This window comes from Trichosurus vulpecula, chromosome 9, assembly GCF_011100635.1.
Source record: "Trichosurus vulpecula isolate mTriVul1 chromosome 9, mTriVul1.pri, whole genome shotgun sequence".
Lineage (NCBI taxonomy): Eukaryota > Metazoa > Chordata > Mammalia > Diprotodontia > Phalangeridae > Trichosurus > Trichosurus vulpecula.
In genome coordinates, this window is record NC_050581.1 from 121,721,968 (window position 1) to 121,747,162 (window position 25,195).

Here is a 25,195-nt window from a genome sequence, read left to right on the forward strand (position 1 = left end):
GTGGAATATCAGTGAAATGATATTGTTAAGATAGGTTTGAGCCACATTGTGAAGGGCCTTAGCTGTCAGGCTAAGGAGTTAAAGGTATTTAAAGAGAGGAACAACAGGGCCTAATTGGGCATAATGTAGATTACTCTGGCAGCTCCATAAAAGATGTTTAGGAAAGGTGGAAAGCTACAGAAAGGACAACTAGTTAGGAAGATTTTCTTATTGTGCAGGTGATGGGCCAATGAGGAGCTGAATGGGAGCTAGGCTAATGGGTATGGAAAGGAAGGGACAGATGGCAAAGACATTGTAGAGGTAGGATAGACAAGACTTGACAACTGTTAGATGTGGGAGGTGAGAGATAGTAAAGAACCAAAAAGGATTGCGAGGTTTCCAGTCAATCAGCAAGCATTTATTAAGCACCTACTATGTGCTGAGCACTATGTAGACACTGATAGGAAGCCATGGCCTAGCAAGGGGATAAAACATGTACATATACAGGCAGATACAAGATAATTTTGAGGAGAAAGCACTAGCAGCTGGAAGAACAGGAAGGACTTCCTATAGGAGGCTGCACTTAGGCTGAGCCTTGATGGCAGATAGGTAGATATTCCACAAAGCAGAGGTGAGGAGGAATTTAATTTCACAGATGGGAGACAGCCATGTAACTACACAGAGATGGCAAATGGAATGTTGTGTGAGGAACAGAAGGAATGTCATTTTGGCTGGACTATAGTGTATATGTCAGGGAGTATGTATACTAAGGCTAAGAGGTTGGACGGGGCCAGGTTGTGAAAGTGCCACAGGGGGTTATGTTTGATCCTACGGGTGATAGGAAGTAACTGGAGCTTATTGAGTAAGGAAGTCACATGAGCAGATACGCACCAAGAAAAAACACTTTGGTAGTTGTCTGTAAGATGGATTGAATATCAAAGACATTTCAGGCAAAGAGACCAATTATGAGCCTGTTTCAATAGTCTGGGTGAGAGGTGATGAGAACTTGAACTTGGATGATGGCCGTATAGGGAAAAGAAGGGGAAAGTTGCAAAAAATATTATGGAGATAGAAACAAGATTTGGCAACTGACTGGATACATGGGTTAAGCTAGGAGTGAAAGATGGCACTATAGTTGTGATTCTGGGGGACTAGAAAGATGGGGTACCCTTGGATGGAATAGGGATGTTTGGAAGAGGGGTGAGTTTAGAGGGAAAGCATAATGTGTTCTGTTTTAGACACGATGAACTGGAACTGCCTATGGGACATCTAGCTTAAATTATCTAATAAATAAGCTGTTGATGATGTGGGAATGAAGCTCAGGAAAGAACTGGAGCTAAAGAGATAGATCTGAGGGTCATTGTTGAGATAGTCATTAATCCCATGGTATCTGATGAGGGTACCAAGAGAGAATGTAGAAAGAAAAGAGGAGAGAGCCCAAGACTGTTAAGGTAAAGGATATGGAATCAAGGCAAAAGAAGAGCCACCTCTTTATTGGAGACCAGACTGAAAGAGAAGAAAAAGGGGGTAGGGGAAGGGTCACACAGTAAAAAGCCTGAGGAGAAAAGAGAAGGTTTAGAGCAACTAAAGAGGACTCCAACCTGTATAAATGGAAGAATACTGAAAGAATTAAATTAAATGTCTTCCAATTTCCCTTTTCATTCTCATCAGATTCTCTAATTCTCAAATGGAGAAGTTAGGAGGTGCACGTTTTAGAGGGAAGATGATGAGGTTACTATGGAACATATAAAGAAACTCCAATCCATCCCACAACCTTCACTGCACTCACAGAATTGCTTCACTTCCCTGATTCCAGGCCTGGTGCCAAAAGCAAGGAAGGCAGGAGTGCCCATGGCTACCATTGACAGGCTTGGGGAATAAAGCACTGTAAGTCAAAGAGGTTCAGACTGAGGAGGAGGGGAGGCTGAAACAGGAATGATCCGTCACCATGCTAGGAAGTCACAGATGATAAAATACAAAGGAAAACCTGAGGGATTCATGGAAATAGAGATTCCCTTTTTTAAGTTTAAAGAAAGCTAACTGGTCACAGCAGATCCAGTTCCATAGCTTTAGCATGATGTACTGGCCTCAGAATCAAAGAGCCTGGACTCTGATTTTAGCTCTGGTACATTTGCCACCTGTGTGACTATGAGAATATTGCTTCATTTCTCTGGGTCTCAGTTTCCTCCTCTGTAAAGTGAGATTGAACTAGGTGGCTTCTAAGATCCCTTTCATTCCTGAATCTCTTGGCCTATAATCCTGATAAATGTTTGTTGAACTTAATTTAATCCTATGATCCATAGCTCTATGGAAACTGTGGACACAGAGAAGGGAGCAATGTTAAGTAGTAAGAAGAAATATGGTGAAACAAAAAGTGAATTTTTCAATCGAAAAAGAAGAAATACTTGATAAATCACCTGCTGAGCAGAAAGTTGAGTTCAGCACTTGCAGCATATTAAACTACCCCAGACAGAGCTCAAATAAGAGATTTTCATCAATAGTTCTGCAGATCCCCAAGAAGAGGATAATCTATCTACCCAAAGCATGCGCAGCCTTTCCAAATCTCACTGCAGCCCTCCTGTGTGAAGGAAATGCACTGGACTCTATCAGAAAGGTTTCTAAGAAAAAGAAGACAGGTAAAGGAAAGACACCTTGAAAGTAAATTCAGTTCTGATATGTGCTGAGTGCATACTGCTCTGGGGACTGAGGAAACACAGAAATGGACAGAGCATAGGCTCTACCTTGACAAAGCTCACAGTTTAGTTATTTTCATTGTGATTTTTCAAACAATTATCAGAACTGAGGAATTTATATCTTCTTCATTTGGAAGTACTCACCTTTATTCCAACCTAAGTGACTGTCAGATTATGGAAGTAAATTGGAGTGGTACCCAGATAATAATAACTCCCATTTCTAGAGAGCTTTAAGGCTTACCTTCCTCTTAATAGATCTATCAGGTAGGCAGTACATGCCCTTGTCTCCATTTCACAGACAAAGAACCTGGGGTTCAGAAAGATGATTTAATCAACAAGCCTTTATTAAGCACCTGCTGTGTTCCAGAAACCATGCTAGGCATTGAAGATACAAAGACAAAACCCAGGCAATCCCTGCCCTCAAGAATCTTACCTTCTATATGAGGAGAGAAGGCATTTACACATAGAAGCACATGCAAAATAAATATGAAATCGTGAACTGGGGGAGGAGTAGGTAGAAACAGCTTGCGGGATCAGCAAGAGCCCCATATAGAAGGTGGTATTAGAACTGAGCTGTGATGGAAACAAGGGGTTTGAGGTGAAAAGGGAGTGCATGCTAGGTGGGCGGGATGGGAGGGAGGTTTTGGGGTGGAGGGGAGCTGCAACCTATGCAACAGCTCTCACCCAAGGTCCCACAGCTAGTAAGCTTAATAGCCAGGACTTTGTCCTGGGTTCCAATCCATTGGTCTTTTGCCTATACCACACTACTATCCTCTGAGTCTAAAGGACAAAAGATCCCTGGAGTGGCTACATTTGGTAGAACTGGCACCATGCAAAGCTAGCCAAAGCCTAATAAGTCTTGGGAACAAGGCTAAGTCCTTCATACCCTCATTGGATATCAATATTGTACCTGGTTCTAGGAGGAGTATCTTTTTAAATTAATGAGCACATTTTCCTCCTGCCCTTTTAAGGACCTCACTTGGCACCTTTGCCCATTTTTCTCATGCATCAGAGACTGAGCTGCTTGCTTAAGTGGGGACCATCAGCAATGGCACCAAGTTCTTCTTGTTCAGAGTTATTAAAACAGTCTTCTACAGTCCACAACCATCAGTTAGAATGAGCTTCTGGGAAACATTAACAGCTTTTGTGTAGTAGTCAGGGGCTTTCTGGAGGCTGGGCACTCGGAACAAAGCGGGTCAGAAGCTAGGGAAGAGAGAATGCAGCCACTAGGGTCTCTGAAGATGAGTGACTGATGATGGAGCAAGAGCTAGAGTCTCTCTGGATGTCACAAAAAAAGGGCTTGGCACAAAAGAAATCTGATCAAAAGGCTTTATGATCAAGAGAGAAATAGCAAAAGAATTATTGCTTTTAACAAGGTAAGAATGAGAAGAATCCCCAAATCAGGTGGTCACAGGAAGCCCCTTGGGATGTCAAGTATCTTCAGTGAAAGCCTCTCCTTCATACATTGTGCACACAATGAAGACCTGGGATAGCTAACCATTCCTTTCTGTGGTCATCTGTGCCCAGAATCACCAACTAATCCCTCCAAGGTGGTTTCTTGTTGCTTTGGAAACCAAAGGAATGAGAAGCTTTTTAAGCAAATCTTAAATCAATAGCTCCCTCTGGTGGATAAACCTTGTGAAGACCAATTGCCAAGCTCTTAAAATAGATTTTAGTTTGCTTTTCCTTTGATTTGTATCTAGGTGAAAAGTCTAGCTAAACAAAACCTTTATTGGTGCAAAGAATCAAATGAACTGTGATTCTGATTTTAATTAGGCCTCTATTTGGCAGAAGACTGTTTCTGGAAACTTACCATTACCTTCCTTCTGTAAACCATTTGTTAGAGGAAACTTGTGATGGGCATGACCTTGGAAGAGAGGAAATGAAGGGAAAAACAGAAGGTACTCAGAACTCTCAAGGAGCAAATGCATTATTGATGAAAGTACAAAGTTGGAAACACTGATAGAGCCCACAGAGTAACTGTGCCTATCTCTTTAACCAAACCCAGGGCAGAGCACATGTCCCTGGACCTATTCTCTGTCCAGTTGGCTACTCATCTTCCTTGACCAGAATTTGAAGGTTTCTGTTTCACCCATCACAAAATTTCTTAGCTGTAGTAATATTCACAGTTGACCATGATCCTGGTTTCGTTTCAAGACTTGACCCCAAATTTGCTTTTCCTTCCGTGCCCTGGATTGTCTACCTATGAAAAGGGCAGGGGACCATAGATCCCCAGGAAGTAATACTTTGCAAGCACCCGAAGTTTCTGGTCAAGATGACGCTGTAGGAATTCTAATTTTTCCAGGATTTCTCTGTTCTCAGGGAACAAGTTCTAAATGACAATGATGGAATAGATAAAAATTAAATAGTATGAATTGCTATCCAAATTTTTGAAAAACAATCTTTAAACATTGCCCTATCCAAAAAAAAAGCCAATAGAAAAAAAAGGAACTAAAACAGGTACTGAAGTTCAGACATACTGGGAATTAATTATACAAATAATATTCTCATTAATATCTCTTGTTCTATTCTCTTTAAAAAAGCTACTCTTCAAAAGACTGAACTTTCAGGAACAACAAAAAAATGAAGATGAGAAATTTCTCAAGGATGATTAGAAGCAATTGACTAGGAAGGGTCTATCATAAGCTAAATCCAGTTAATAAACTGCATTCTCAACCAAAGGAAAGCTTGGACAGTGAGTTTCAGAGACAGAGTGCCCCCACAGAAAATACTTTGCCCACAGCAACCCCAGATTTCATCTATCAGCTAGATAAAGAACACAAGCTGTTCTGTATTGGCCTTAGGGTGCCAAGGGAAAGAAGCAGCTCCCCATCCATCTTCATAGGGTAGGACTGGCACTCAGGTGTACTCAGGGCAAACAGCCAAGCACAGGTGGAACAGCTTTATTCAACTGATTCTTATGTGAAGGGAAGCTGGTCCATTCAGTCCCAAGTGACACAGTGGTTTCTAAGGAGAACCCCAGGTAGCAGGCACCACAATAATTGCTCTGCATGTGCCTCCGGTAGTATAGTCTATGCAGGGCATTTGAGAGGCCATTCATAGCAAGCTGATCTCAGGAAATCTAATCAGTTGTTTGTAACAGGATTTTTTGACGCTCTCCCTGGGGGGAATGATTCTCAGGTAGTGCACCTGTGTTTGCTCAAGAAACACAAATCAATGAGAGTTGTGCCTTCCTGAGCCCAGCATTCCTGGGCCTCCCTCAGTGTTAACACTTAAACTGAAGGCCAGTGGCTCCAGGGAATTGGTGCTGTGACTGGGGAGCTTAGCAAGAAGAGCAGAAAAAGTCTTTCCTTCAGAGCTCATGGTCTTGAGCCAAGCGCACTGTAAAGCACGTTTTCAAAGCCCAGAGCTCTCAGATTGGAATCATGATTTCATTGACTTGGAGGTGCTGAAGCAATAAATCAAATTTATAAACATGCCAGGCCCTGCACTAGATACTGCTGATGGGCATTATGCTAGAACAGACCTCCCCACATCTTTGCCCAGGGATCTCAAAACACCCAAGGAGTTGAAGCAGGTAGCAACTTGGGCACAAGAGGGGTTGGGGTATTAATGGAAGAAAAGCTCAAGGTTCTCAGAACTAGGTAAGTATGTGGGAAGCCTTGTTTTTAAAGGTGAAAAGAACATGTGGATATGTGGTCTAAGTGTCTTTCCATCTCATTATGTGATTTTCTCATCATATACTGTCTCTGTGAACCCGCTCTAAGTATGCCCCTCCCCTGAGCCCCCTGACACAACTCATCAACAAGACCAGAACTCCAAGTCTTTGACTGACACTGAATCAGAGCTGGCAGAGACCTTGGTCCTCTGCTTGAGTGTTTCTCCTTCTGGCGATGGAGAACTGTTTGGACTTGACCAGCTAGCCGGCATTTGGACCCTCATCCCCAGACCTAATTTGTGTATCCATCCCAGCTGTGGACAGCCAGGCTCACCATGCTAAGGCTCTGTTTTTCACCCATGTCCACCTGGTATCTGGACCCCATTTCATTCCTCTGTGGTGTATCCTAAGAAGAGCATCCTCCCTGCAGGCCCAGGAGAGTTGTCGGCTTCCTTGGGACCCTCCCATGTGTGGTTTGTCATCTGTGCGTGATTGTTCTCGCTTGGTTACAGGCTCTCCCTCTCTGCCAGATAAGTACCGACACTCTCGGGAGCTGATGATGCTGCTGCCCGCTCACCGGGACCGCCCAAGCAGTGCCATGTATCCAGCAGCAATCATGGACCATGGACAGGTAGTGGAGCTCCTCGCCTTTCCTCCTGCACTTTCGGGGCATGTGCATGGCTGTATGTGTGGGGGCAGGCAGAGGGATCCCAGGTAGATGCTAAGGGTGCCATCGTCTTGCATTGTCTCCACCCTTACCTAAATAGCAGCCTATCTGTGCCAGTCTCTTTCCTGTCTTTGTGGAACTAACTGATATTCTTCTGCGGTCCCCCTGCATGGCGTATTTGAGGCAAAGTCCTCAGAAGTTAACTATTAAAGTAGCACATAGATAGAGCACTGGACATGAAGTCAGAAAGACCTGAGTTCAAATCCTGCCTCGACACTCTGTGTATCTGGGCAAGTCTCTTAGCCTCCATTTCCCTCAGTTTCCTTTTCTGTAAAATGAAGATAATAATAGCCCCTGCCTCCCAGGGTTGCTGTAAGGATCAAATGAGATATTTGTAAAGCATTTTGCAAACCCTAAAGCACCATATAAATGCTATATTTTACTTAACTATGAGAGCACCAAAGTTCTAGGCAGTTTCTGCCCCTGCATAGGTATTTGTGTATTGGTGTGTGTCCTTGCCTTTGTATCTATCCATCTGTCTAGCTGGCCTGCTGGACTCTCCTTGTTCCTGAACAGTGAAGCTGATTGCACTGGGTGCTCCCTGTGGCATGAGAAGGCCTTGGCAGGACTGTGGCCTGCGTGCCTAGAGACGTGTTTCTCCCTGTAGATGCGTGTGGGGGTCACTCTCCCTGCAGCAGCGCACCATCCAGCCTCTTCCTCTGGGTCCTTAACATGCCTCCCTCCCTGGTTGTCACTGTCACTTCAGCCACCTTTTGGTCCCCAAACTGTCCTGCCAGGGGAGCCTGAACAAGGAGATATTAGTAGTCAGTGTACTCCGACCCCTTCTTCAATCTCCAGGAGACCTTGGGCACAGCGCCTGGGCTGCCTCGTAAAAGAGAGCCAGCTCGCAAGTAGAATTTCCTTCTCCCTTTCCCATGGCTGGCCCATTACTGTTTAGATAGTCTGATAATAGAATTGTCAATCATCTTGCCTATCGAAGCAAGATGCCCTGTGAGAACATAAGCAAGTTTCCTTCCCTGTACCCATCCAACCCTACTCCTAACAAGCTGACAGATGGAACCAAGGTAGGTTTAAATTTTATTCTGATCAACAACAGAGAAAATTCAATTATCCGTACTAGGGGCAGGAATTGGAGATGGAGGTAAACCAAAGATTAGGGGGTTTAAAGTTCAGTAGTCAGATGCACCACGTTCAATATACTCAGCCTCTATAGCCACAGCTTCATTCCTTTCCCAGGTAGCCTGGGAACAGCTGGGCAATGGAGGAGGGATAGCCAAAGGTCATTCATGTTTTAATAATTAAGAGTTGACTGTAGAGGAAGTATATTTCTGGGGTGTTTTGAGATCATTGCCAAAACTCAAACTGGAATTGTGTGAATACTTTGACTTCAAACTGTCTGATATTCAGAATAACCAGGTTCCTGGAGCCCAAGGCACTACACAAAGTCATGACTGTTGGTTTTCACGTCTCTGTGGTTTTTCCTCTTCTCTTAGCCTCCAAATTTCCAGCGTGCTTTGTTCCAGCAAATGATCGGACCCTGTAAGCCCTGCAGTGACCCTAATCTATCTGTTGCGGAAAAAGGTATTCTTTCTCCTCCATGTTATCCTTGTTCTAAGTGTGTTCCCAACCTAGAACGCTTGGGCTCTCCATCAGCTAGAATGCTGGCTGACCAAGTGCTACTGGTTGGAGCCAAGCTCAGTCTGGGCTGTGGGTGTGTCTGGATGTGTGCAGACCTCACCATCACATGTGACCATTATTTACCTGTGCCCAGTGCTGCTGCTGTTGTTTGGATCCTTTAAGTGTCTGAGTCCTTCCCATTTCTCCAGCCTAGCCTTCAGAGAGTCTCCAGCTGCTTCCCTGCCACATTGTGAGTGTCCAGCTCTCAGAGGGACCACAACTACTTCATGCACCCCATTTCTAGTGTCTAGCCTTCATAAATTAAAAAAACACTCCAATTGCTATAGGAAAATTATTGATATGCTGCTTCCCAGGTGCACATGCCAGCTCATGACTTTGGACACTAGCAGATGGTTTTGACAAATCAGGACAACTTTGTAGAGTTAATGATAGTCCCCAATTAGCCAAACAGCTCACAGTCCTTGATGTATGGGATTTAAAAAAAAAAAAAGGAGCTATGAGCCACCCCTCTATCCCATAAAAGGCAGGAGTGGGGAATATGTTAATTTTTTTTTAAAGAAATGTCTCCTACTTGTAGCCACTGGGCATATAAAAGATCCTGTGTCTTAGGCCTTACTGACCCATAGTCAGCTTCCCCAGGCACCAGCTTCCTCTAATTGGAGCTTGCCTAAGAGACCTTCTCCTTAGGCCTCAGGACCTTGGTCTTTTACTACTGCTTGGCTCCCTGAATTCAGAAATCTCTCAACTGCCACCATATCTTAGTACCTGTTTCTAGCCCCTGCCTCCTTCTTTCCCTTCTACCCACTTCCACATGAGTTTTCTCAGAATAATTTCTGAAAGGAATCCCAAATATGTAGAATCAGAAGCTATACCCCAGGCCAAGGGCACTAGAAGGGAACTACCTAGCCCTGCGCTAGGTGCCTTTCAACTTTCTAAACTCCTTTGTCAAGTTCTAGTTCACCAGGTGTGGCCTGATCTATAATGATTCTCTCTGTAGACTGATCTATTCAGCTTTGCCATGGTGCCAGATGAAAACATGGTCTTCACTTTTCTACCCCTCCAGTTCAGGGCTTGCCCCTATTAGCACTTGTCAAATCAGGCCCCCTCCCCCATTCTGCAGCCTGTTTCACTATTAGGCAACCAAACAAGGAGCCTCCTAATTGAATGACAGGCTTTTGGTGTTCCATCATATTTCTATATAGTCTCTGAGTTCAATAGATTATCACCATTCTACTTAAGGAGTATTCCCATCACCCCCAAAATCAGAATAATTTAACCCAGGACACAATTTTCCCAAAGTGTACAGTAGACACCCTCCTTTGCAAGGCCAACAGCTCTCCCTGAAGCCTGCCTTACAGGTAGTCCTGAGGGACAAGGATACCTAGAGCAGAGAATAGGGCAGGATCTGTGTAACACCTGCACATGCTCAAGGCAGAACACAGCAGCTGAGTGATCCCACAGAACAATTTTCATACCTTACAAGTTCCTTTAGAGGATAATATGATTCAGGCTTCGCCTGAAGGCTAAGTTTGACCCAGAAAAGGTCCTATCAAGGTGGGGAATTATTCTCGTGCTTTTCAACATTCTCTTGCTAGTTAGGGTCCTCCTGTACAAACTTGAGTGATAGAGTCAAGAGCCAGCTCTATCTAAGGAACTCGAAAAACTGAACAACAGAGGTAGTTTTCCTCCAGGCAACCCTAGATTAGTCTGGGAGCCCCAAGGTCACCCCTCAGAGGATCTCCCCCCACCAAGGTTGTCCCCTAACCATCCCAGGAGCCAACAAAATCAGGGCTGGATGCCAGCGTCTGGAGCATTCACCATGGTTGTGTATATTTACCATGTCAGGTCAAGATGTCAGAGTCCCTTCTCAGTGAGTGTCCCCGCAGTATCCTTGTTTGGCTAAGGAGAAATTGCAGGAATTAATACTAGCTGTCCAGTTTGTTTCTGCTGAGTTTCTATTAGTGAATCAATGATGACACTAGATTTCCATTGCCCATTATATGTGGTAAATTATGTTTGGAAGTAACTGTCTCTAATATACTCCAGTGCCTTCTTCCATGGGTGGCCCTGTATTAAGAGTGTCCTATCTTTGGGTGAGGACATGCGAATGGCTCATTTTCCCAGTGTAGCATTTCAGTGGGTCTTGAGTACAAGGGATTTTCCTCGGCATGTGAAGCCCTGATGTCCCCTCCTCCATTTCCTCCTTCCTGTCAGTGTCAGGACTCCCCTGAAATCCCTCTTCCCAGTGCCATCAGCCCTTGTCCCTCCAAAGCTGTCCTCACGTTTTCATCTCCACAAGTGTTGTGTTTTCCCCATCACTGTTGTTGTTCCTTTGAATAAAATTAAGGGAGAGATGTCCATATGGCTGTAAAATAGCTCACGAATGTCTCTATCCATGACCATCCCTGCATCTGTATTTACTGGACTCAAGCTCAGAAGTAAAGGGCATTGAAAGGACATCTCTCTGAAGAAACCTTTATAACTCTGAGTTGGTCATCCTAAAAAGTCACCTTCCTTCCTGATTGTCATAAATCTAGCATGAAGGTACCTAAGAAGACTCTATCTTTGAACCAAGACTAAGCCTGCCTCACATCTTTCACCTTGGAACACCTGGATAAATGGAAGTCAAAGTATGTCTCCATTGTCTTCATATTTAACCCAGATGGGTCCAACTGCTACCTCAGAAAGGGGAAAAACTGATAAGCTCCAAACTTTCCATGACTTAACATCTGGATTTACTTGCTTTTATAAGAGGATAAATCTACATACAAGATATGCTGCTTCAATAATCAAGATGAACCAGGATTTCAGGCAGTATTCAAGAAAGGTGCATCTCACCCACCAAGCCTAACTGGCAAAACCCTGGAAGAAAAGGAGGGTACAATTACTGAGACTGAGCTACTGGCATGTAATTCCATTTAAAGAGGGTTCTACTGAGGTGGAAAAAGTCGATGTTTGCTCAGAAAGAAAATTTCAAATGTAACTTTTATTCACTCTTATGTCCCTGAAGTCATCGGTGTTCTAAGCAAGGCATGGCTGTAAGCCACAGTAACCACTGCCCAGATTGAGGAGAATTTTTCACATACTTTTCAACATTCTCTTCCTAATGTAATCCATGGCCCAGAGCAGCCCTGGATTCACAGTTTATATTCTGGACCCAAGTTCATATTTTGGAGGCTTCTCAATAATCACACTCATCGATTCATGCCCCCTCCCAGAGTTTTCCCTGGAAACATCTGGATTTGGATCATTTTTAGCTTTCCCCAGGGGTACTCCTCCTGTAAGCAGCTGGGGCTACCAAGGCCTTGGAGCTTAAAGAAACTCTATTACAGAGTCGATAAGAATTCAGAAAAGGAATGATTATAGGTCATGCTCTCTCTCTCTCTCTCTCTCACACACACACACACACACACACACACACACACATACACACACACACACACACACACACACACACATCTCCCAAGGTTCCTGGCTCCAGGTCCTACAGACTCATGGCAAGAATAGGTCATGTCCCAGTAGTCTGTGTGTACTGCTGATGCAGGCCAGTTCGGGCCCACAGTGGCTGTCCCAGGCTCTTGCTATTACTTGTTTACCACTTCAGGCTCACCTCTTTTTGGTTGCTCTTAGGCCTGGTACATGCTTTTCTGTTCACTACCACCACCACTCCCTTTTCCAGAAGATTTCTACAGTATCTGCTTCTCTCAGGCTCTTGTATCGGGGAGCCGCGCTGCCATTACCTATCTATTTCTGCAAGCTTATGGTTTTTCCTCATTGCTGCCCTCTCCCCTCTTCTCTTTCTCATGGTTCTTCTTCATCTTACAAATGCCTATTTGGTGCTCGTCTAGACATGCAACCTGAGTCCAAAGTATTATAAGAAGATGTACCTTCCTTCCTCCCTTCCCTGCCCCTCTAGCAAGACCATGGGGAAGGGAAAAAAAGGAAGAAAACCTCAGTCACCTCTACCTGGCTCTCACACAAGCATGTTACACTATTAATCCTCCACGACAAACCTGGGAGACAGAGGAACCTCAGCAAATAGGTTCCCTTTATAGTTTGACTCCCATCTAAATGGAAATGCCAGAGTTGCTCTCTCCCTACTTCTCCTCCCAACAAAACTTGTTCCATCATAGAATCTCTTTATTATCCTGGTTGTAGAGCATGTGTCCAAGTGTCAAAGACCCATGAGGCTGCTTAAAAGTCTTCAGAAAAGCAAGGCAGAAAGGTACCTGGTTCCATATGAAGTGACTCCAGTGATTCCCTTCCACCATCTTGTTCTCAAAATTAGCCAAGTTCTGATTACAAGCATCTTTCTTCCAAGTTCATGTTATTATTCTTGTGTTGTTCTTTGTTGATAATATAAAGTAGGACATGTGCTTCTGGAATCTTGAGCCACAAAATCAATGTTAAAATATGACTTAAATTTTACCTATAGTTGATTAAAACCTTAGAATAACTTTCTACACTCACAGGCAACTGTCTAAAAAACTAAGTGAACTTTTTGACCCTCCCAGATACCTCCTATAGGAGTGGGAGCTTCCCACATTGGTCTTCCCTTCTCTGCCTTGATACCTCTATGATGGCATGCTACACACTCAGCCAATGCTGAGGATAAACTATGTGTGGATGAGGAAAAAGGAGAAGAATGGAATTCTTCATTGTTCTCTCTAAATAAAACTCATACCTAAGCCATGGTAGCTTCCCAAGCCAGCTTTTAATTTTAGTTTTCATCCAGGAACTTCTGTGTCATGGTACTCCCTGTCAGAAGCCACTTTCCATTTCACCTGAGACTCTACTCTATTGAAAGGAGCCAAAATGGCAAACCCCTTAGGCTCATTTGAAATTCTTTGTCTGTATATTAATAGTTTCCAGGATCCTTCTTGCTACTAATTATTTCCATGATCCAAAGAAGTATGTTGGACCTCTTTGTGGGTTTGTCTTTTACTGACAGCCTTGGAGAAGTCTAGCCCCAACAATGAGACTCTGTTTCCCTCCCACCATTGGTGGAAAGACATACTATTTCTCAGTAATATCCATTCCCCAGTATCATATTAGTTGAGGTAATAGTACTTGCCACCCTGTTCCCCACAAAACAGCCTTCTTAGACTCCTGGGTTTGAGGTTTCACTATTTTTCTTCCTTCCTTCCATACTTGTTAGAGATAGAGGAAAATACCAGGAAGAGTCAGGATCTTTAATGTGAAAGCAACATTGCCCCCAACAGCACCTTTATCTGTCCTTGGGTTGGTACCCAGACTCCATAGTGTGGCATTGTTAGCCAAAATGCAATCGTTAGAGCCTCTGGTGAAGGTAAGTCTTCCTAAGGCTATATTACCCTAGACACAAAGTAGATATCTATCCAGAATTCAAAGCCAGCAAGGTATAGTCCATATGGGAAACTCCACAAGGACCTTTCTCTGGACCCTCCACTAGCATCTTTGTTGTTTAGTAACCATTTTCTCAACTGGAATTGTATACTTGGCATTATTATCAACAGTTTGCTTGCCCCAGGCTGGACAGAGTAGTGGTTTTTGACAAGCTGTGGGCAAAAAGGTATCCAAAGTAGTGTCCTCCTGTGTTAGAATTATGCTGCCTCTACCAAGCTACAGACTTTCTGTCAAAGTGTCTGTTTGATTCAAAGCCTTTCTGGGGAAACCACTAAATACAAGGGTTGGGGAGTCAGTACAGTTTTGTAACTCACTTTGGGATTTTAAAGGACGTATGCAGCTGGATGCCAGACTTGCATCAGCGCATCTTCTTGGCCAGCCCTTGCCCGCAGAAATAAAGATTTCTTATCTCTGTTCAGTGCTACAGGTTGGAGGGAGATGTGTTGGAAGACAACAGCTCCTTCTATGCCAGGGTTCCTAAGTTTTGTTTTCATGTATACCTCAGTAGAGGAGAGGAAATACATCTGTTGCCATTGCTCTTGGGAGGACAGAAAAGTGGGCAGCGCCTATCTTCTCCCAAACATTCTTCCTCAGAACGGAATAGCAGAAAATATTCATTTGGGTTAGATTACTGCCAGTTGCTCTTTGCCATACTTTCTCTCAATTCCCTTTCATTTAAAAATCCATCAAATGGTACAGTCAGTCCTCATAACCCCAAAAACCACCCCTGGATGCCATCCATCCTTTGAACCAAACTCCTGTTCTCAGGCCACTGCCTTGGGCCTGAGTAGGCAGCCCAGTACCACCTCAGAAACCATGGGGCCAACTCACAGCTGGAGAAGAGCCAGTCCTTACGATGAGCCTTCCATCCATGAGGGCGTCTTTTAATGTAACCTCACCCCAATTCCATCTGTTTCCATCCTTCAGCTGTGTCAACAGCCCCCAGCAGCTGGAGCCTGGACAGCGGAACCCGAGAGGCCCTGCCATTGCTGTCTGCCCATGTGGGGAGCACCTTGGCCCCACCAGTGCCTCCTCGAAGCCTTCCCCATGGTAAGAAAACCGACAGAAGCCCCCAGATAGTCCCTGCTCTCAGGCCCCAATAAGCCACAAGGATGGGAGCCACCCAGGCAAGCAGCTTCCTTCCAGGAAAAGAGATGGAGGGAAGCAGAGAAGATGGGCTGTTTCACCCGGCAGACTATTAGACAAAGCCAGAACTCCGGCTGCTATGGTGAGAACTCCGGTGTGCCATGGTAAGGACAACAGTGGAGGTAGATTTGCCAGGGCAGCAAGTGAGGCACATGCCTCAACAAGAAGCAACTTTGGAGCTGAAGCAACAGAAACTCTGGTTGTGTTTCCCAAGGCCTGGTGTCTATCAGCCTATGATCTGGCCCCAAAACCTCAGCAGTGCAGAGGTGGAAAGCCAAGACAACAGGACAGCCTCCAGACACACCCTTCATGAGGCAGGTCACTTCTGTCTCAGTGGACTGGGAAGTGAAGAGGGACCTTTCACAGCAATAAAATTCTTAAAAAAAAAAAAAGCAAAAGGAGGAAAAGCCTCCCAGGCGTCATCCAGTCTCTCCTGCTGGCCAGGATAGGTCTAGATCATATCCTGTGGTATACAGAGGGCCCCCTCCTTGTTAAGAATGAATTTCTCTTTCATTTCAGGACACTATTCTCTCCACTTCGATGCTTTCCATCACCCCCTTGGTGACGCTCCTCCAGCCCTTCCTGCTCGGACGCTGCGCAAGGTAACACCGGGGCATCTCATCACAGCCTGTCTCAGAGGAGGTGATTGGGGAGGAAGCTTGGGAAAGTGGAGATAGTTCAGCGCTCACCAGCAGAAAAGCTGCAGCCAAATCTTAGCTCAGCCTCTCGCACCCCATGTAACCTTTGGCCAGTCACTCATTTTCTGTGGTCATCTGAAAAATGAGGGCATTCACTTCAATGAGCACCTGCTGTGTATGTACTAGGCACTATGCTGGACACTGTTGATATAGGACCAAAAGTAAAGCTGCCCCTGCCTTCAGGGAGTATACCCAGTTTAAGAGGAGAGGAGGAGAGAAAGAAAAAGCATTGCTGTTCTCACATAAATCCTGCTTGCTAGGTAGGTGCTGTTTTACAGATCACAGGAAATTGAGTCAAACAGAGGTTAAATGACTTGCCTAGAGTCACAAAGCTAGTAAACGTACAAGGCCAGATTTTAACTCAAAGTCTTTGTAACACCAATGTTACTAGCAGCTGCTGTGGAGGTGTAAGACTAACACCAGCACAAAGGAGGGCTGCTAGCACAGGTTCTTTGATCTGCGTTTCTGAAGGAAAGCAACTTAAAGGGGCTTACAATCTCACTTTAATTAAGCATACATATATCATTCACTTAGTTCAGGGAAAAAATTCAGCACCCTGAACTTCAGAAAAAACACAAACAGGAATTATAAGCAGGAATTACAAGGAGAAGTTAACACTAATCAACAGACAGGGCTTCTAACTGTCTGACCATAACAATACATACATAGTCGCCAGAGAGAAAAGCACCAACATCTGAGTTTTTTAAAGCCAGGGGGCTCCTGAACAGCTACCAAGAGTCTCATCTGGCTATATCACATGAACACTTTTCCCATGAATGAACCCCGAAGCAAAATTCTAACCTCAGAGTATATATACGCTTCTTCAGGGTCAGAGGGCATCACAACCCTCCAGCTCTAACTGCTCTAACTTTCTACTCCACCCCCTCCTGTTCCACTCATTCAGCAAGCTCCTCTCATCACAGGCTTCATGTAACTTAGGCTTCCATGTGACATAAGCAGGTCACGTGGGCCTCTTAATGGGTGGGAAAGGTCTTCAAATTTACACAAATACATTAACAATACAATCTGCCTGACTCCAGGCCCAGCCCTCCATCCATTGCGCCACCTAGCCCCCTTTCTCCTGGAAGAATCTAGAAAAGCCTCTGGTGGCACTTGAGCTCAGCCTTAAAGAGAACTAGAGATCCCAAAAAGCAGAGAAGGGAAAACATTCCAGGCACAGAGGACCTCCTTTGCAAGGGCATGGAGACAAATGCTATATAAAAAGGGTGGAGAAGAGGCAGCCCTGCTCTCTGTTTATCTACCTTCTAGCTACCCTGAACAAGACTAGAGCTGGCTACCCAGCTACCCTGAGCAGGGTGCCACAATCCTACCTGGAGTAGAGGTCTTAGCCTGGAAGTGCCAGGGAGAAAAGGACTAGGTCTAAAACACTTCTTAGGCGTTAGACCTTTCATTTGGTTACTGTGTGGCATTCCGATGCATTTTGGCATCTAGACTGTCCTGGGAATCACTGGGTAGCCCCAAAAGGCCTTAGTCCCCAAGAGCCAGCCTCGAGCCATTCAGGATGGCCATGGACTTCCCTGAATGATCTCCAAGTCCTTGTAGCCACCTCAGCACAACTGGAAACTGACTGGGGAATAAAGTCTTCCTCTGCCCTGAGTCTCATAAAGACCACAAAGAGGACTGTGCTCAAACTAGCCAAGCTTCCTGGGCCTGACCTACACTGGCCCAGCTGTGCTGCTCTTCTCCCCAGAATATCCTGACTGACAGCTCTGAGGGAAAGATTACTGAAGGGCACACCAACTGTGCAGTTAGAGTCCAGACTGTCCCTGAGAGGTCAACAAGAAAGAAGGTGGAGTTTGTTGGTAGAGTTCACATTCTGTAACTGGGGAGAGGTAGGTTGCTGCTGATTTCTGAATCTTAATAACTTTTAATGCTAGGTTTTCTTGGAGTGACAGCACGGTCTCAGTGTTCTAACAGTGAGCCCAGTGCCTGCACATAGCAGGTTCTCAGTAAATGTTTGCTATTGTTAGTAATGATGTCTTTAAACTTCATTAACAGAAGCCAGCTTCTGGCCTTGTCCACCGTACACATAACAGGTGAGTTGGTCCACAGAATTGCCTGGTAAGAGGTTTTAACTGACCCCTTTTTTATTTCTAACAGTCTCCTCTCCATCCCATCCCTGCATCACCCACAAGTCCACAGTCTGGCCTGGATGGAAGCAATTCTACCCTGTCCGGCAGTGCCAGCAGTGGTGTGTCCTCCTTGAGTGAGAGTAACTTTGGGCATTCTTCAGAGGTCCCACCTCGCACAGATACCATGGACTCTGTCCCTAGCCAGGCATGGAATACTGATGAAGACTTAGAGACGCCCTACCTCCCTGTCCGCTACAGTCTCTCAGAGCCTGATGTCTTGGAGTCGGTCAAGTCCCAGCCATGCCGAAGCCACTCTGCTCCAAGTGGAGTGATCCCTCAGGACCCCATGGACCCTCCTCCTGCTTTACCCCCAAAACCATACCACTCCCGACACCCACCCCTGGAGCATGAGGAGGGGATGATGATGATGGAAGAGGAAGACAACAAACACCGGCCTCTGCATCGAAAAGTCTCTCTGCCGCCGGGAAGCATCAAGGAAGAGCAAGCCAGGGTTGCCTGGGAGCATGGCATCAGTGAGCAGTAGACAAGAGGGAGACTGTGAGCAAAGGAACTTGTATAATTACTCCAGGTCTAATGAGCAAGTCGCCCAGAGGGGAACTAGAAAGGTGTGGGACTCAGAGGAGAGAGAAACCAATCCTTTACATTCTGCCGCAGTGAACTCACGTTCCGACTGTGTACAGAGATGGTGCCAGCATGCAATGTTGCTGCTTTTATTTTTAGTTTATTTTCTACTCTTCAATTTTTTATTGGAGCTTTCTCTTCCTTTTTTTCTCTGTGCAGTGGATGCTTTCTTCCTTCTGCAGTTACCAGCCCACACGGATGTGTGTGGATGTAACCTTTAGCCGTAGAGACTTGCACAAACAGAAGCCACATTGGAGTATCTCAGTACCAGAAGAGGAGCAGAAACATCCTCTTCCATGAACTGGCCCCTCCGGGTTTGGAAATGCACAGTAGGAGTTGCACTAGGGACCTTTTTCTTTGCTATATAGATGTAAAAGCTCGTGGTTACATTCAGGGATTGTGTAGACTGCACATGGCAAACTTAGAGGTGGTCTGTGGACAGGAGAAAAGGGGCTACTATGGAAAAAAATCAGCTCTTCCAGGAACGTTTGCATATGTGGCTTCCTGGGCCTAACCTACACCGGCCCAGCTATGCTGATCTGACTTCTACATCTTAGCCATACTGCTGGCCTTCCACAGGGGCTGCTGAAGGCCCTACGGTCCCAACTCACCTCCCTGCTGCCTCCTCTAGTTTTCTCTCCATTAGTTTGAGCTCTGAACATTTGCTCCTTTTTAATGCCCCAACCCCACCTCCCTCATCCTAGGAGGCAGGGCCTCTCCCCAATTTGGCTGCAGGGCCAGCGAGAATTGGGTAGTTCCCAAGGTCCCAACCCCATCCCCTGGAGCCTTCTTCCAGCTCAGTTTTGGGCAGTTGTCAACACCATTGCTTAGAGCCTAGTTATCGGAGAGTAGGGCTGTATAATACACCAAGTAAGAAAGATTTCCTATACCACCTTCCTCAGAGGAAAGAGCCCAGCTCCTGCCCATAGCCTTTGGGTAGGTTCTTTCCTGGGCACAGAAGGCTGTTCATTCTGATTGGGCTGACATCAACCAGGTCCTTCCATCACTGGTAAGTCCTACTGGTGTAAGAGAGGAGCCACTAGGTCTCAGCCTCTCGGAAATCCTTTGATCTTTCAGAAGCGATTAGAATGTAGTCCATTCTCCAGAGTCAGGGATTTTCAACACTACCTCTGTTGTAAAAGAGACTGGTAGCCCAGTGGGGCTGCTGGAGCAGGCTTAAGGAAACTCGGGCTCAGTCGGCTACTGGGTGGGATGGATTAGGAATTACATTTTTTTGTCTTCTTTAGAAACTTATCCCCATGCAAATGAAATCACCTTCTTCATTAATGATGTCCCCAGGACCAGAGGGGGCAAGGGGAGTAGGGTGAGGTGGTATCCTACTACTAAGGAGCCCAAGCCACATAACACTGTTGCCTTCTGCCACTGGTTCATGGTGGTGTTTCCACGCAGTGTTCAAGGGTTGCCGGGGGTAAGCCCCAAGAACAGTTTTCCATGACTTCACCTGCCTAAGAAAGGATGTCAGAGCTCTCTAAAGCCCTAGTGGACAACAGTGTCTTTATATGAAACTCTAATCAGGTCAGGATACTGGTTTTCCTCTTGGTTTAATATTCGGGGGAATGGGGTGGACGGGTCTAACAGTATTTTATCAGGGTGCTTCTAAGTTACTTTTAAAAAAATGACGACGTCTATGAACAAAACTTTTTTTTAAATGTTTCTTTCATTTTCTGGAGTTAACATTAGTGTGAGTCAAAGTGTTTGCTCATTGCAACGCCTCCTGTATCACTGGAGCTCAAATCTATTTCCCACCCTGTTTTTCCTTCTCCTGACTTTTCTGGACTCTGACTGGGTGGTCTGCCAGCAATTTGGGTGCCTGGTTTTTAAACCCTAATCCCTTACCCTTTCAAAGCAGAAAAGACAGTTGATGTAACTTGTCTTTTTGCAAATGAGCACCCATATTCATAGCAAGAATGCCATTTCCTTCTGACCACCTCCCTCCCATGAACAGGGAAAAGGATTTATAAAAAATTATAAAAGTTTTCACTGGGGACTGCTGTGCAGGTGTTTTGCACAAGTTAGGGAATTTCTAAAAGAATACCCTTGTAGTATCATTAATCAACAGGGCTGAGTAAGGAGCAGAAGAAAGGAGGTTTCCTCTTGTTGTATTAGTGATTGAAAATGGAGGTCAGCCCTACCTCTCAGGGAATTTGAGATGGAGACAAAGGTTGCTGTGACTGAGCCTTTGTTTCGTTGGCTGACTGGGGTTCCTGAGACAGTGTTCACCAGGGCTTGGTCGATTCCGGGTTTGAATGTTGGGTTTGATCCTTGGGTGGAGGAAAATTAACTGGACTCAGAGGAGCTCTGAATCTGAAGCCAGTCACCAAAGGCACGAGTCTCTCTTGGTTCTTCTACTGGTTACATGTGTTTATGGAGGGTAGAATGGGTCCAGTTAGCCTTGCTCTGTGTAGTATAATCAGATGATTGATTTATTGTTTTCCTTTCCCTATACCTCCTGAATATAACTGGGCAAAAAGGACCCATCCCCAAACCACTTCCTATCAGCAAACCAGCCAAGTTTGAGGGGGAGGGGAAGCTGTGGAAAACAGAGGTGAGATTCCTTTGAAAAGATAGATAATCTCTTGATTTTCATTTTGTCAGGCATCCTTGTATATATTTCATTTGAATGCTATGTATTTGTACAGGAATTTGAGCAAAAAATGTATAGATTGTGATGTCTCACCGGTACTCTGCCCTGTAAATGTGTTTTTAATCTCTGGCATTCTGTGCTTATTTAAAATGAGAAAACCTCTAACCACTTCTTTTGTGTAGTCATGTTTTAAAAAAAAAACTACAAAAAAAACCCCTATCTTAACTATACAGGAAAGCAAAGTTAAAAGGAAAAAAAAGGAATTTGTACCCATGTCCTCAAAGGTATTTACTGTATATATTGTGATAGCATGTTCTGGACCCAACAAATAAGTGATGTGAATTTTAGATGTAAATATCCCCTGTTTGGTTTGTTTGGGTTTTTTTTTTCTTTCCCTTCTCTCTTCACTCTACTGCTGTGATGTGGAATTAAAGATGATTACCTGATACTGATCCTATGAGTAGAGAGACATTCATTGGGATTTGGCTAAAGCTAAGGCCTTTTCATTGCTGTACACAAGTGACTCCAGACATTCTCACTGTTCTTTAAAGACCCTTCCTGCCACAAAATATAGGAAAGCCCTTCACACAGTTCTGACTTCAAGCAAAGAATGAGCAATTTTAGCTCCCCAAAGTAGAAATTTGCTGAGTGTCCTAAGATCCTGAAGACCCACTAACCAGGGGTTTTTATCCATGGCGGGGTCCCATGGCTAGATCTCAGGGTCACATGAACTTGAATGAGAAAAAAAGTCTGTATTTGCCCTAACCTCTAAAATTTAGCATTTCCTTCAATTATTTAAAAACAGTATTCTAACAAAGGGATCAGTCCATGTGCTTCACCAGACTGCCAAAAGGACTCATGTCACCAAAAAAAGGTTAAAGAACTCCTGCAAAAATCAGAGGACAGGGATGCTCTGTGTTCTTTCCATCCAGCCTGGCCTGGCAAATGGGGATAATGCTTTGAAGAAGGGCTTCTCTGAAAAAGTAGACTGTTTTTTCTTCCTCGATGCTATTCTAAAAACTCATCGTAGTCTCTAGAGCTGCTTGTCTAACCAGCTTGAGCCTGAGGCATTTAGGAGATAGAGGGAGGAGGACGACCTGTGTCCTTGTTCCCCTCCTAGTCATTGCCAGAGATAGGGCTGAAATTACATAAAGATCCTCTGTCTCCCTCTCTATCCTCCCCAGTGTAGTAGACCTGTTCTTTAACGCCTAGGTTTAGGCATCTTGCAGTGAGCTGATGCCAAAGCAGAAGGAGGTCAAACACTCTGCCCTTTGTCCCACCTAAGGTTCAATTTCTCATCAACATAGTACTGTTTAAGGCAGTTCGGTGTAGTGGAAAGAATACCAGCCTTGGAGTTAGAAGACCTGGGTTTGAATCCAAGCACCAAGAGTCAGTCAACAAGCATGTACTGTGTGCCTGCTAATCCCCAGGCACTGTTCTAAGCATTGGGAGCACAGAGAAAGGCAAAAACAGTCTCTAACTTTCAAGGAGCTCACATTCCAATAGGGGAGACAGCATGCAAACAGCTATGTACAAACAAGATATCTAAGTACGTGTAGGTATCTGGTAAATTTTAAGTCATCTCAGAGGGGAAGCGCTATCATTAAGGAGAACCAATAAAAGTTTCTTGCTGAAGGTATGATTTCAGCTTAGACTTGAAGGAAGCCAGAGAAGTGAAGAGCATTTCGGGCATGAAGAAAAGCTAGTGAAGATGTACAAAGTTGGGAGATGAAATGTCTTATGTGAGGAATAGCAAGGACGCTGGTGTCACTGGATCAATGAGTATAGAAGGAGAAGTGAAGTGTAAGAAAAACGGAAAGGTAGGAAGGGGCCAGCAAAGAGCTTTAAAAGCCAAGCAGGATTTCATATTTGATCCTGAAGGCAATAGGAAGTCACTTGAATTTATTGAATGGGGGATCGGGGAGAGAGGTAGTGACATGACCAGACTGCTTTTTAGAAATATCAGTTCAGCAGCAGAGTGGTGAATGGACTGGATTGGAGAAAGACTTGAGGCAGGAAGACCAACCAGAAGGCTATTGCCATTGTCCAGGTATGACATGATGAGGGCAGTAGTGGTGGTGTCCGAGGAGAAAAGGGGATACATACAAGAGATGTTACAAAGGTAGAATTGACAGGACTTGGGAAAAGATTGGATATGGGTGGTGAGGGAGAGAAAGGAATTGAGAATGACACCTAGGTTATGAGCCTGGGTGATTGGCAGGATGGTGGCACCCTTGAGAGTAATAGGAAAGTTAGGAAAGGGGGAGGGTTTGGGGGAAAGATGAGTTCACTTTTGAACATGTTGAGTAGAAGATGCCTGCAGAACATCCAAATTGAGATGTCAACGGGGCGATTGGCAATGCAAGACTGGAGATCTGAAGAAAAGTATCATCTGCATAAAGCTGGTAATTGAATGTATGGGAGCTCATGAAATAAGGGAGATGATATTCAAGGAGAGGAGAAGAGGATCCAGGATAGAGACTTGAGAGACAGCCACCATTAGCAGGTTCAGCCTGGAGAGAGTAAGAGAGACTGAAAAGGGGTAGTCAGATAGGTAGGAGAAGAGCCAAGAGAGCATGGTGTCCCAAAAGCCTAGAAAGAAGAGACTCTCCATCTCTTTGTGTAAGTGAGGACAAGCCCCTTCCACAGGGACTTGCCTCTTATTCTCCCCACTTGAAAAAAGAGGAGGGGTGAACTAGATGAGCTTGCAAAGTTCTTATGTTCTCTGTCACATTCTAGGACTCATTCAATCACTTCTCTCCTCTGCTGTCACAGTATGGCCTTTCCTCTCAATTTCCTCACTTAATAGAAATCATGGGATTTCAAAACAGAAAGGGACTTTGGAGATTCAATTGAACAACAAACATTTATTTAAAAAGTCTGCTGTGTGCCAGGCCCTGTGCTTAGACACTGTGAATTCAAAGATGGAAAATGACTCCTTAGGGAGTTTGCAATCTAGTTAACCTTGGGCTGTAATCTATGATCTACTGTAATTGCTGTATTCCCCCTCAGCTCCTACCTTTCTTTAGTTGACTCTGGGATTCTTCCCTTGATCTCCAATGTTTCTTCTTGCCATCAGAGGAATAATTACTGTCCTATATGGGCTGGTAATTCAGGGCTGAATGATTGCTGGGAAACTTTTACTCCACCTGTAATATTCCTGATTTCCACATGATGACAGTCAAGAGCCTCAGTCATTTGGGGCTATTTTTTCAGTCCTTTTCGCCGCTACAACAGATGGGCACATGAGTCTGTTAGATTTGTGTGCAGTTAAGTGGTATGCCACCTGGTCATTATAAAGATAACCCTCCTTTAGATAGCATTTGGAATAACATTGAGGTGGCTTCAGCATTATCAGTTCCTGGAAATCTGGGAAATGGTTAAAGGCAATTGGGAGAGAGGCAATTTAAAAAATTGAAGACACGCAAAATGTTTTTTTTTATCTATATCTGAAATGTTTGATTCCACCTGGGAAAGTCTTAGTCCTATGAAAGAATTCAAGAGAACCTAGGGGTGATATAGCAAGCTCTGCCCTGGGAGTCAGGAGACTTGGGTTCTATTTTGGATCCACCATTAACTCCCTGAAACTTTGGACAAGTCCCTCCTTCCACCCTGTGTTTCTGTCTCTGTAAAATGAGGGCGTTGGAGTAGATGATGTCTAAAATTCCATATTCTATGGTCCAAGGTTACTTCCAGACCTAGCATCCTGTATTCTAGAATGCTCAGTGACTGTTTAGAGAAGATCCCAAAATCCCAGCACTTCAGTTAAGAGTTCATTCAAGTACCAGTACCTAGAATGACCCGCTCAGCTCAGATGACAACTATCCTATGATCGTTTAATAGCAAAAAGGAAGAAAAATTTGCTCACTGAAAGTAGGAGCTAGTGAGATGCTATTGATTGGTGAATTTGGGGGTTATATTTACTTGTCCAATTGATTTTGAGAGATTTAACCAGAAAGCCTGGAGATGTGCCAACTTTGTCTATGTTCTTGTTTAGTCATTTTCAGTC

At 44.6% G+C, this 25,195-nt stretch overlaps 1 protein-coding gene across 1 annotated transcript in view; it reads left to right on the plus strand.

Annotated features, from left to right (window-relative positions):
- Window positions 1-19,458, plus strand: part of DOCK3 (dedicator of cytokinesis 3) — a 450,567-nt gene extending 431,109 nt beyond the window's left edge. Inside the window, exons 50-53 of the mRNA XM_036739628.1 lie at window positions 6,804-6,922; window positions 8,473-8,560; window positions 15,668-15,750; window positions 17,968-19,458. Of these exons, the coding sequence (XP_036595523.1) occupies window positions 6,804-6,922; window positions 8,473-8,560; window positions 15,668-15,750; window positions 17,968-18,483 (806 nt within the window). The 3' untranslated portion in view covers window positions 18,484-19,458. The remainder of the gene's footprint in view (window positions 1-6,803; window positions 6,923-8,472; window positions 8,561-15,667; window positions 15,751-17,967) is intronic.
- The last annotated feature ends 5,737 nt before the right edge of the window (window positions 19,459-25,195 follow it).